At 29.9% G+C, this 13851-nt stretch overlaps 1 protein-coding gene across 1 annotated transcript in view; it reads left to right on the top strand.

Annotated features, from left to right (window-relative positions):
* The window catches only part of LOC135144348 (uncharacterized), a 45095-nt gene that overhangs the window by 26077 nt on the left and 5167 nt on the right, over positions 1-13851 (top strand). The window contains exons 7-10 of the mRNA XM_064076394.1: positions 10733-11023; positions 11070-11375; positions 11426-11692; positions 11747-11945. Coding sequence (XP_063932464.1) covers positions 10733-11023; positions 11070-11375; positions 11426-11692; positions 11747-11945 — 1063 coding nt within the window. The remainder of the gene's footprint in view (positions 1-10732; positions 11024-11069; positions 11376-11425; positions 11693-11746; positions 11946-13851) is intronic.

The following is a 13851-nucleotide window of genomic DNA, read 5'->3' on the forward strand; positions in this document are numbered from 1 at the left end:
TGCTTCAAGCAAATTTGTAAATTTAGGCAAATGATTGAGAATTATAGTAATAAAATAAATTGCCTGATTCATTAATTTTTTTGCTGTTTAAGCAATTCTAAAAAATATTAATAAAATTGGGGAATAAAGGGATATATTTTAATTAACAATTTACCATGCTTTACAATAACATTAAAACATTTGCAAGAATTCAGAGTATTCGGTTTTATAGTTTCAAGGTTAAGGGGTCTCGCTAGACGAGGTATAATATTTTTTTGATTTTTTGTATGAAAAAATGATATTAATATAGATGTATCATACATCAAACTGCAGCTTTTTTTCATATTCTAGAGCGCAGAGACCAGTTTAATCAACTAAAAAAATATGGCTGAGAAATATCGTAAAAAAAGCACCATTGTATGTTTTCTTTTCAAGTTTTTTGAGTTATAACCATCATAGAATCGCTTGAAAATTCGCACATGGATGAAACATCACTTTTTACAGGGCGCAGAGTCATTAAATGTTTATTAGTGGTACAATTTGTTTAAATAATAATGTGTTTATTAAAGTCAAAATATACCACAAATTAATGCAAAATACGTCGAATAATTTTAACAGGAATATCAGAGGAAAATTAATGATCTATTGGTTAGCAGAGTTTTTAACAAAAACTAACAATTATTGAAAAAAATGGGTATCAATTCGACAGAATTTGAGCAGTTAGTTCAGTACTTTGCCGATAGGAGCGCCACTAAAATTTTAAGATTATAAAGAGCATAATAAATTTTTAGTCAAAATATATTTGCTTATCCCCTCCAAAAAATTGATGACGTCAGCTCAAAAGTTTGTCGTATAATCCTATTTAAAATTTACAAAATATGATGAGTCTCTTCTTGTAATTTATCATTCCATTCATATTTTTTGGATTCGGATATACAGGGTGATTCAAAAAATTTAATGAATGCTCAAATTTATTTTATTGATTTAATCAGAAACTACAAAACCGAATGCTTTGAAATCTAATGTAAAAAAAAAAACATAATAGGCATGCAGTCGTCACGTTTCCGATAGCGACGGAAGTACTGTCTAAACTCTTTAGACCAATTTTTTTTATTTTCCCATTTTTCCATTTCTCAATTTTTCAATGTTTCAGTTTGGGATTTTTTCACTGTTTCGATTCTTTAATTTTCCTTCCATTTTTAGGTTTTTCAATATTTCAGCTTTGGAATTTTGCAATATTTCGTTTCTTCAATTTTTCAAATTTTTGATATTGTGTTTTCTCCGTTTTTAAATTTTTCGATATTTTAATTTTTCAGTTTTTAAAGTTTTAGCTTTTTAGATTTCTCACTATCTCGACTTTTCGATTTTTCAGTTCCATGATTTTTCAATTTGTCGAATTTTTAAATTTTAGATTTTTTATTCTCAATCATTCAATTTCTGAGTTTTCAGGCTTAGATTTTTTTTGTTGTTCAATTCTTGGATTTTTAAAATTTTTGTTTTTTAAAATTTCCTATTTATCAACTTACTGGGATTTCAATGTTTTGATATTTTGATTGTTCAATTTCTCGATTTTTTGAATTTTTAGTTTTTGATACGATTTTTTTTTTCAAAAATTTTCAGTTTTTCAATTTATTAACTTTACGATATTTCAGTTTTACGATTTTTAATTTTTTTTATTTTTCAGTTTTCAATTTTTGACGTTTCTAAATTTTTCGATTTTTTGATTTTCCCATTTCTCTATTTTTTGATTTTTCAATTCTTTCTTCAATTGTGATTTTTCAATTTTTCGATTTCTGAATTTTTCAATGTTTCAGTTTTGGATTTTTTTCTCTTTTCCGATTCTTCAATTTTCTTTCCGTTTTTCAGTTTTTCAAGATTTCAGTTTTGAATTTTTTCACTTTTTCGATTTTTCAATTTTCCTTCCATTTTTCAGTTTTTCAGTATTTCAGTTCTGAGATTTTGCAATGTTTCGGTTCTTCAATTTTTCCATTTTTTTGATGTTTCGATTTCTCGGTTTTTCAAGTTCTCGGTTTAGATGTTTTGGTTTTCCAATTCTTCGATTTTTAAATTGTTTAATTTTTAGATTGTTCAATTTCTCGATTTATAGATTTTTCAGTTTTTCGGTTTACCGATTTTTTTTCATTTAAAATGTTTCAATTTTTCAATTATTAAATTTTCGATTTTTCAATTTTGGTGTAATTTGAAAACGGTATTAATAATACATTTAGGCGAATAAGCCTTGTTTGCTCTACAGTGTCTAAATTGTGTTTGAATAATATAATAATTATCTCGAATATTAAAATTAATATGTCAAAAGAATACGAGAAATGATTATTCTGTGCTGAAGGTATGTTGTGGGCCGCCTGTCATAAATTATCATTATTCTGCATTATCGGCTTACGATGATTTTATGACCCACGTCCGGTAGTCGTCTATCCCAGCGCGTTAAGTAGATTTAAAGAAGAATTGCTGGTTGCGTTTAAGGCAACAAATGGCGCCCAATTCAAACTTGTCTCTTGTCTAGCGTTCTGTTGTCATACAATTTTCCATTTTTTTGCCAAAAATATGTAAGTCGAGGGTAAAAGATTAAGAAGAATTCATAAACCACCACTATACATAAGTCTAGGAATATTTTATTTTATGCAATTTAAATAACATTTACTATGCAAGATTTTGAGGTGACGTCATCAGATTATTGATGGGGATGATTCGATGCTTAGACAAGTGTTGGTTTATAAAATACATATACAAATTGACAATAATCGCACCAGATGTTTCAGACAATATCAATTTAATAAATATCGACACAGACGACAGACAGATGGACAGGACCAGGACAGCTTACGCTCGGGAAGCAAAAATCGTAGGTGTGAAGAGGCGAAGAAAAATTCTGAAATTTTCAAATTTATGTGTTGTATAATTTGATATTTTCCTACTAAACAAAATTATAAAGTTCTTTGAGGAGCATATTCCATAATTATTTTGACTACAAAAAATGTTTTATAACCGTATGCGACGTTGTCACATTATTCCAATATTCGTCAAATTTTAGCAGTGTTTATAAAAAAATTCTAAAGCTTTACAATTGTCTGATTGTTCTGTGCCCAATACGAACTGTCCTATTGCCTCAACTAGTGCGGTAAAGTCAAAAAATAAAAATGTCAAGATAATAAGATATATTATTAAAAACAAAAACACATTTTTCACCACATGTTTCATAAATTTTACATACATTTTAAATATTAATTTATTTTTGAAGAATAAAATTTGTAGTTTTTTTTAACGAAACTCCTTACATATTTTTACATACGCTGATTGGCCTCATTATAGGCTTTATAACCATACTTTAATTTTGAAGTACGGATGCGACATTGCCACAATATTCTAATTTTCTTGATTTTTTTTAACAATGTAAGGGTTCACAAAAAAATCACAGTAGGGTTATTTTTACAATTTGCCTTACAATATTTTATGGAGAGATGAACAAAAATACGCGTTTTGTTGTAGTATCAATTAAATTAAATTTTCTTAAACAAAGTGTTTACAAAAAAATCTAAAACCTTACAGTTTTCAAATATCGATACAGTCGAATCTTGATAAGTCGAATAATCTTCATAGTATTAGCATTGAGGATCGAAAATGCCTGCAATCAGTGTTAGATCGGTTCGCAATTTCCAGAAAACAAACTCCAATAACCGACTATTTTGCTCCGCCGTAGATTGTAAATTTTTCATTATTATATTATTCTTTAATAGGTAATAAACACAAGTTTAAGAATATGGAAACTTTTTTATGGGTATTTGATAACTTGAATTTTTCAGATGGTAATTCGATTTATTGAGGTTTCTCTGTATATTTTTTTTATAAATTTCAGTTTTTTCAAATAGAACACCTGTACTGTATTACTGCATTTTTTACATTTTTTTTTTTTTTTCAATATGTTGGTGTCTCTCATAAAAAGGTGAAACATTTCAGTGTTGTACCTAGGTAAGTTGTGGATATTCAGAAATTCTGTCAGCTATTGAGGAAAAATTATTTTTCGATGACATACAGAGATCAAGCTAATATTATATTAGTGTCCGCGACCCTTACAGACACAATAAATTCGTTACAGAATAAAGCAAATCCGCCCCTGTTCACCGTTAATCGACCGGTAAGCTTCGACGTCATTTATGCTTTTATAAATTACAGTGTAAAATATCCTAAATTCTGTTCATACCTACGTATGTTTTCAGAAGACTACAAAAAGAGCGTCAAAATTATGCTTAATTTTAACAATTAATTGAGCCTTGAAATAATTTTAAGAGTATGTGGTGTACAATGTTACATAAACTAATCAGTCGGAGATAGTAAGTACATAGTAAAGAGAATATAAAACCTACGTTATTCAGAACCGTAATGTCTGAAATTATACTGAATACTGTTCTATTGATTTCTCGATAGTTATGCAAACGAAAAAGTTGCAATAGAAAACTGATGTTAGTCAATTTATTATTGACATGACGTTCTATGAAAAATTCTAGACATCAGCAAACATTAGTTTTTATTGAAAATAACTTTTCACTTTTCTCAAGTAAAACGATCAGAAAAATCTACTCCCTGTGGCGGCGGTATTATTGATCACAAAAACTTGGAACTTGTTCAAGTGATTTTTTATGCATTTGTATACGCCCTTCTATCAAATTTTGCTAGTATGTGCAGATAAATCGTCTATTTAATTGTATAGAATTAAAGAGAAAAAGCATTAGACATAAATATGTATATGAAATGCAACAATGTGTAACCTTCAGTTTTGCAAACTAAATGCACGTTACTAATTCATCAGGATGTATGAACTTCAGCAGTGTTTATTTTGAAATGGTAACTATTACTAAATAAATAAATAAACAAAAATTATATTGATCATTTTGTTGTTAAATGAAGCCCAGCTCGGAATTTACACTCACCCTGTGTTTGAAAGGAGTAAAAATATGAACTATTCAGCTCAAGTATCTTGAACTGAAGTGCGAATGTTCGTATTTTGTCCAAAAAAGATCGCGCAGTATCAGGCGATCTCTCTTGTTGACAAACCGCTCAAAAATATAGCTTTTGTTATATCACTTAAGTTTATAAAAATTGAAAATTTGTTGCTTAAATGAAACGACAGTATATCTTAAAACTGACTCACGCTTTGAAACAATGTTTCTATATTTTACTGACTCATTTTCCGTAAATAAGGTAGGTATACACATCTTTTTCCACCGACGCAAACACCGTGATAATATTAAATGCTAAATTAGTTTTCAGTGCACTGAAAGGGAAATGCACATGACTCATTTAAGTGTTCACTTCTCTTTTTAATCGCATGTAGGTACTTACTAAGATATGGGTGTCAATAACCAAATTTCACTAACCTTTTGGTACTTTTATCGCGCACTTTCATTTCGCAAGATTTGGAAGAATTTAACCCGTATATCAATTTTCTGCTTCACATACTTGGTGCCGATGAACCACTCATCATTTTCATTTCACAACATTTCGTTCAGTATCTACGTTGGTACCCGCGTATGGCTGACAAGTATTTGGTTTTTGTGTCGTAAGATTTTGATTAACAATGTCGATACTTAAATTGACCTGCATTATTTTTCGTAATGAGACAACAGTAGCTTTGTTACAAAATGAAAATTTGAATGAGGACACTGTTTGGCTTATTTTACGAAAACAACAACACAAATAATATAGTAGTACTTAGGTGTTACTAAAGAAACCCATTTTTGTTTTAATTCGATCTGTGGAAAATCAGTTTCCGCATTAGTTTTATTTACTAGTAAATTTATGCTGAGGTACACACACAAACGCTATTATGTTAAGGTTTCAATTGCACTTGTAGTGTTCCTATACAATGGTCAAATTAGATTTGCATGAGTGCGTAATACAAATTGACTCACAGGTAGGCGATAATAATGAAGTGGGAAAAGCATCTAACATCAATGTTACAAGCGATTCATTTCCAATAGGACGTGTCCCGAATTTCCAAATTCGTATACTAAATCTTCGCTAACACGAAAAAATTTGTACGTTCCTTTTGTTCGACTTACCTTGAGAAGACCTCGCGTTTTGTGCCAGTACAATAGATACCTTATCACTGGTTTAATTACGAAGCTATGTAGAAAATAGTGAACCTCCCACATCATCACTTTTACCCTAATGTCTTCGTATTACATATTACGAAATTTTGATTTCCCTGTATTACACACATCGACGTTTCCAAATAGCTTAATGACGGTTTTTAAAGCGACAACTCAAGAAGAACGTTTTATGGGGAAACGAAAATGTTTCGATTAGCGAATGACACATAAAATTAAAAAAAAACACTGTAAATTGCAGTTGCATATAGGGCATGACAATATAGTCCAAGGTTAATTACGTAATGCAACTAGCATACATATGAATGTGTCAATCATGTATGCATTGGGAACCACTTGATAGTACCCCGTCGACTATTCGGTAGTAGGTACTAAACGATAAACGATGGTCAATTTGCATTCGGCTGCTTTGGGTGATTGTTCATGTAATTGCGTGCGTCTTACTACGAGTACGACTTTTATCCCCTATGTGTAAAGTTCAGTTTTTGTTATGACGTTACGGATTGTTTGGTTTTTTATTTTAATTGATATAATTATAGGTAAGTTCCAAGGTTTAGTTTAATGTTACATTAAAATCGTCTTATCGGATTAGAATAATTAGTACTCACTTGGAAAACACTAGATGCGTTTATTTGGTTCAGGTGTTGAAATGTTTTATTAAAAAGATGTGCAACGGATGTTAGAACTGCTTAAATAAACATAGTCATGATCATTTAAACAAGATTATACACATGGTTGGATTATTAGATGTTTCAAAATTTTCTTTTCGTGATCTAACTTCATTCATTATAAAAATTTTTCGTCAATTATGATCTTTTAATTTTTCTTCTATGTTTGGATTACTCTCTTTATTTTTTTATTTTTCTCGTATGTTCAATGAGTTTTTCTGAACCCAAATGGCAATTTACATTTACTGTACTTTTCTAAGTTTTTCTCAGGCTGTGATTTTATACTCGTTTGAATTTTGGTTCATGTCTATTTTTTGTTGTAGGTGTATAAAATGTCAATTATAAAAATTAATTTGCAGTTTTTTTCCTCATTTTTACTCTTTTAGATATTAGAAGTATTGTAAAGAGGTCATTTTAACGTACAGCAGGTTACAGAATTCGAAAATGTACGTTTCCCATTTTTTAACATAAATCTCTGTGTCAATCTTGTTCAACATAAAATTTAAATCAGTGACTGCACAATGGATGCTTCACAAACTTGTTGAGATAAACATGTAAGATTTAGTATTACAGAAATCACTCTTGAAAATTACGTCCTGATAAGGTCGGCACTACTACTTGTGCTTGACTTTTTTTGTTCGAAAATGATACACTGGTTTTACCTCAAAAGTGGTTCATTTATAATTTTCTGGAAATGCTAGCTAAAATTATAATCAGTGTTATATTTTATACAGCTAAAACTTCCCGCCCTAATAGCTTCAAAGCCGATAAAGATATTGAAATTCTGTAAACGCCATTGTTTTTATCTTGAAGGGGGAAGCTTAATTTAGTAAGTTGCGAATATGACGTCGGCGTCGCATCACAAACCTATATTTTTTTAAATTAAATTTAAATTTAAACTTATAAAACATAAAAAACGAAAGTTGAGTGCACTTTATTTTATAATCAATAAGATTTTTTTCAAAAGTATTATTTTAGCATATGTTCGCACTGTCGTAAAATAGTAGAGTAGTTCTTTGTTACCCTCAACTTTTATTTTTTATGTTTAACTGAAAATGAAATCAATATCTAACTGCTGTATGTACATATATCACTGTAATGGCAATTTAATGCTCAACCAGAATCCGTTAAAAAATATAGGTATACGTTGTAATTCAAAAAATACAGGTTTGCATCGCGATGCCGATGCCATGGAAGCCTCAGATCTGCAATGTACTAAATTAAGCTCCCTCCTTTAAGCTAAAACTCATGGCGTTTACTGAATTTCAACATCTCTATCCTTTCTCAAGACATTAGGCCGCGGAGTTTAGCTAAGACACCTGTATATCGAAATTAATAGATTTATACATGACAGTCATTATTGTACTCATTATTTTCTCATTTGTTTCTTGATATATTTCTTTACGCTTTGAATACTGTTTACACCGCTTTTTTTCCTTTTCTGCTTCTCGAAAAATATTCGAAAAATTTGACTTGCGTTTTTTTTCTTACGATGCATTTTATTTTTTAATTGTCTCCTCTTCCTCAGTTACTCTTCTTTCTTTTTTTCCTGTTTATTCTGTGTCAATTACTCTTTCTAAACCGTTTAATTTGTCGTTTTTCATTTTTCGAGTAAGGTAGGGTTGTATTATAATGGAGTCCATTTGTCAAACGGCTAACTTCATCTTTTCTTGGCATTTCAATCCTAGTCTTTGAAAAAGTAGGTTCTCTATTTCAGTCTATCTGTTTTTCTGTCTGTTGGCGATATTATTACACAGATAATCCCCGAAATTAATGGATAAATTGTGAAATTTTAGGAATATCGTGCAGATGGTAAAACACTAATCAAAATCGACTTTAACACTATACAAAATATATGTCTTAGTTTGTACTGAACATAAAATTTGTTTCGGAGATTATGGAGTCAATTTTTCACAAAATTTGTTACTAGTCATTTAGGGTCTACAAAAATGTATTAAAGAGATCCTTAGTGAAACAGAAAAAATTAAGTGAGTAATAGATTTTTCTCTAGAAATAATTTATCAATTGATTTATCTTTCTTTACCATAAAAGTGGTTCATTTAATTCCTTCCTAAATCGTTATCTAACATTTTTCGTCTTTTATTAGGCGCCTACAAATGTAAACGTTTTTCAACGCATTTTTTATTTTTAATTATACATAATTTTATAAAATTTAATTTAACAGGATGATTACTATTTAATTATTAGTTACAATACAAAGTCGATTCGCTTATAAAACAGTTTTTCCTATTTTATACATTACTGTTTAAAAATATGACATATTTGTTTAAATTTTAGACACTGGGATATTTCGATTTTTAGGAAAATTTTGGAACGACCTACAGGATTTTGTCTTTTCAAGACGATAAGAATAAACAAGCCTGTATAAAGACGCTTAAGTGCATTATATATTGTTAAAATGACTTATTTACAATACTTCCCTTAACTTTCGCTATTCTGTCTCAAGGCGTATTTTTCAATGACTATTTTACAATATTTTAAAATATTTTTTGAGATGACATCATCAACTTTGTCGACGCTTGAATAAAACATTTTTAGTTATACGCTCTGCAATTCCAAAATCAGTGTCCGTATACCATTAAAATTTTAAAGAGCTTCATTAGGTTATTACACCAAAAAATAGAGTTTCTATTTAAAATAAGTATCAACATATCGTAAATATGATTCCAAAGTTTATTTCTAAAGCAGATTAAATCACCTGTGGATAAGCCGCCTTTTTTTAAATATACTGTAGGTAGACAATAATATTTTAGAATGAACGCATCAAAATTAACATATTTCCTTGCTAAAAAAAGCTGATGACATCGATTTAAAAAAATATTTTCTAAATAAATCGAATCGAAAATTATACCCTCAAATCTATATTATTTGTGACCTTACAAATAATATATGAACGGAGTTGTTTCAGACTGTTTGGGACAAAATAATTTTTATTGAAAAGTACAATTTTTTAATTTTGACACTCAGTGGTACGCTGCAGAAACGAGGGAAGTTCTAAAATAACTATAATTAATACCTATCAAAATTTGACAAAAATGCTCAGACTTTCCAAACAGTTGTATAAAAAATAAATTTGTTCAAAATTTTAAAGCCTGTAAATTATGAACAAGGTAACCTGTTTACATCTTATTACCACAATAATTAAATATTTTCAATGTCTTGACATAAAACTAAAACACAACTTACTTACTTAATGTATATGATAGCACAATATTAGAAGGACTTTTGATAACATAGAAAAATATAATATGTATGAATTTATTTAAAACATCAAATAAAGTAAAATTAGCGTTTATATTTGTATCGATTACTAATCGTTTAGATTTATTTATTGCTGCAACAACAAATACATATTAAAAGTAACATATAGCATAGATATTTTAATTCATGGGTTTTTATTTTTAGGGACGTAATAAATGCCGTTACAACTCTTTAATTATGTCATTTATTTACACACAATCGCACTACATTTAACCAAGCAAAATATTACACACATAAACAATAATAACCTTCCTCTCCATGCACTCTTCAAAATTTCACCATTATTTAAGGTCAGTGTCATTGCAAGTGTGTGCCGACCCATCCATACAACACAGTTTCTCTTTCAATAATAATCGCATTAAAACCACAATAATAAAAATTAAGAATTTACTGAATCAGTGCAAACGAAAAAACCATGACACAATATTCTCCACACCAAACCGCACCGTAAATAAACCAATGGATTTATTGTTATCTTTGTAAAGACACAGACAATGTTCACTTTCAAAACGAATAATAATGAACGGATTGTTAGGCAGAACATGTCGACAAATCATACGTCTATGTCTAGATTTTCGCAGAATTATTCATGAATCCCATATTAAGAGCCACATTAAAGCGATAATGAGCAACCGCCCTTTTTAAAATCTTCCGAGACACTAATTCTTACGATTTTAGACGCACAAGTAACCAACTGTCCTCGAAAAGACCTAAATTTCGAAAAAGTCATCGGGTTACGACCTTCCACCCATCGCCATCCTGCGCTTTTATATAGGGCTGAAACTGGAGAAATTGGAATCACCGAAAAGTGTCTCAACAGATGCCATTCCAAAGATGAGTGTATAAGTTTTGTTTTGTTCTACAACACGAGTACCTGTTACTGGTTTAAGTATGCCATTGAAGGAGTACAAGAGCTCGAAAATGAGTTAGACACGAACACAGCTTGGTTTATTAAAGTTTGCTACAAAGGTACGACCGTGGTACTTCCGGTCTATTACTAAACGGAGTGTTTTAGTACCAGACTGTAACCACATGTGGGTTTTTGAAAGAGTTCCTGGTGCCACTCTAGTCGGAAACAATACCAAAGTACTGCCAAAAACATACAGCCGCGCTGAGTGTCAACTAAACTGCCTAAACGAGAAAGAATTTAATTGTAGGTCTGCCAAATTTAAGATTAAGGATGATGAGTACGGTCCGAATGAAGAGATTAAAGGAATGTGTATTCTGAGCGATGTCGACAGACACATGATTCCTAGTGCCTTTAGAGCGTCTGGGTTCGACGACGAGTACTTCGAGAAACAATGTTCGAATAACGATTACGGTAGTACTAGAAGGTTTCTGTGATTTATATGCACAAAAGTACAATTTTAGAAATGGATGGCGTCTTCTGTTCGTTCGAAGAGTACGACAATGCTACGCTAACACACATCGATATCGACTACAAAGACAAAAATAAAGACGAATGTGAAGAGTTGTGTGCAAACATCCAGAACTTTACTTGTAGAGGGTTCAGCGTTGTGGCCAGAGATGGACATTTTGATTGTTTTTTGCACAGCGAAGACAGTAAGATACTGGGACCCAGGCTCCTGAAAGAACACATCTCGGGAAAATATTTTGAGAAGACTCCCTGTCTTAATAGTGTGTTTTCATAATTGTAAAAATTTGTTTCTGGTTTTTATTTTAGTGTTTTAGTTTCGATTACTTGCTCTGAGACGTACATGACTGTTGAGTTTGAACCCCGAATGAGGTTTATGGGAAGGATGTATATGGAGGGATATTCGGAGCAACCGGAGTGTTTTGCCAAAGGAAGCGGTACCGAAGTTGTGGCACTTAAGTTGTCTTTGCTTTCTGAGCAGTGTGGGATTATTAAAGCGATAGCACCAGATAATAGGTAGGTATTTTAAAAAACAAAAACATCCCTTTTTTATGAAAAATTAAACTGAAATATATGCATTTCGAGCACGTAGTTCCTAAATTAGTTAGCTAATTGCTTCCAGAGCGTTTGATAGCTCCTAAAATAGGAAAAAGTGGGTCTCCTTTTTCCGTCTGTCCATCATCTGTTTGTTGGCGATTTTATTGCACAAGTAAAACTAACGGGTTAATTGTTGTGAAATTTGAATGTATTTTAAGGATCATTTCAAAATTTTGGCAAGTAAATCGTGGTTAGAATTTGCAAAATAATATGCTTCTGTGTTTGTTATCTAATAATTAACAATAATAAAAATTATCGATGGAGATTTATTTAAATTTCGATATATAACAACTTTTCTTTGTAATTTTCCATTCGTTATTATTAATTTCACAGTTCTGGTTCAATTGAAATACTCAATTTAAAACAATTGAAACAATGCACGTGTAGTACAACCAATCCCGTGCGCGTGACGGTACATACAACAGGTGTTTGTATTTTATGCAATCACAATTTTTTCAAGTGTGGCGTGTAAAATCTTAAAATTTAATTCGCCTCATTTGTTAATTCTATTTTTAGATTTCTTATGAATGTGAAACTTGGGACAAAAATTTTTCGAAGTTAAGAAAAAAGAATGCTTGGGTTGATTTAAAACCCTAGAGTGAATTTTTACAATCGAAAAGATCATTTTTTGTTATACTGAAAATAATAAATGAAGTGGAACTATTTGTTAACAGATTTTAATTTATTTTAAAAATCCCGTGATACAGCCAAATTATGTTTAATACTTATATACTATTTTCTACTTCCTGAGCGTAAGCTAAAGAAGTATTGTCAAGTCTATTGGTACTTTTATGTTTTCTCAACGTTTCATGACCCCTAGAGTACGAACAAATAGGTCTCCCGTTTTCGTCTGTCCAAATTTTTATTAAACATAATTTAATAATAATTAATAATTTAATAATTAAATAATAATTTCCGAAACTACTGGACCTATTGTTGTCAAATATTATATCTATGTATTAGGAATAGCGTGTGGATGGTAAAACGATAACCAAAATTTGGATAAATATCCCCATCAACAATAGGATGATGTCATTTCCAAAATTTACATTAGTAAATCCTATTTCAATTTTATAAAATCAATTTTTCGATTTTTCGTTTCCTCAGTTTTTCGAGTTCTGTTTTTTATTTCCGATTTTTTGATTTCGTTTTCTCAATTTTTATATCACAATGTTTCGTTTTTTCATTTTTTTTTATTTTTTAAATGTTTCTTTCGATTTTATATTTTTCTAATTTTCAATTCTTCGGTTTTCCAATTTTTAGATTTTTTAATTTTGTAATTTTCCGATTTTTTTAATTTTCAATATTTCGATTTTACAATATTTCGTTTTTTCAGTTTTCATTTTATACTTTTTCTTTTTTCATTTTTGATTTTTCAATTGCGCAGTTTTGCAATTTTTCCATTGTTTTGATTCGGAAAGTTGAAAAATCAAAAAATTGAAAAAATCGGAAAATTTGAAAAACGAGAAATTGCAAAATCGTGGAAAATCGAAAAATTTCAAATCGAAATTGGAAAATTGACATATAGAAAAACTAAAAATCGAGAAACTTAAAAATTAAAAAACATTGATGAATCCAAAAATTGGAAAGAAGAAAAATCGAATCGAATCGTCAAAATTGTAAAATCGAAAAATTGTAACACTGAAAGATATAAAAATTAAAAAATTAAATATCGAGAAATTCAACAACTAAAAATCGAAAAATTGAAAAATCGAATGTATGGAAAAAGTTTTAAAATCCAATAAATGAAAAATGGAAAAAATCTAAAATCATAAGTTTTAAAAAGTAAAAAATTTTAGAAAGTACATGTAATTACTATTGCATA

The sequence above is a fragment of the Zophobas morio genome, unplaced genomic scaffold (genome assembly GCF_036711695.1).
Source record: "Zophobas morio isolate AGI-343-1 ecotype UQ-CSIRO unplaced genomic scaffold, CSIRO_AGI_Zmor_V1 ptg000004l, whole genome shotgun sequence".
NCBI classification, from domain to species: Eukaryota; Metazoa; Arthropoda; class Insecta; order Coleoptera; family Tenebrionidae; genus Zophobas; species Zophobas morio.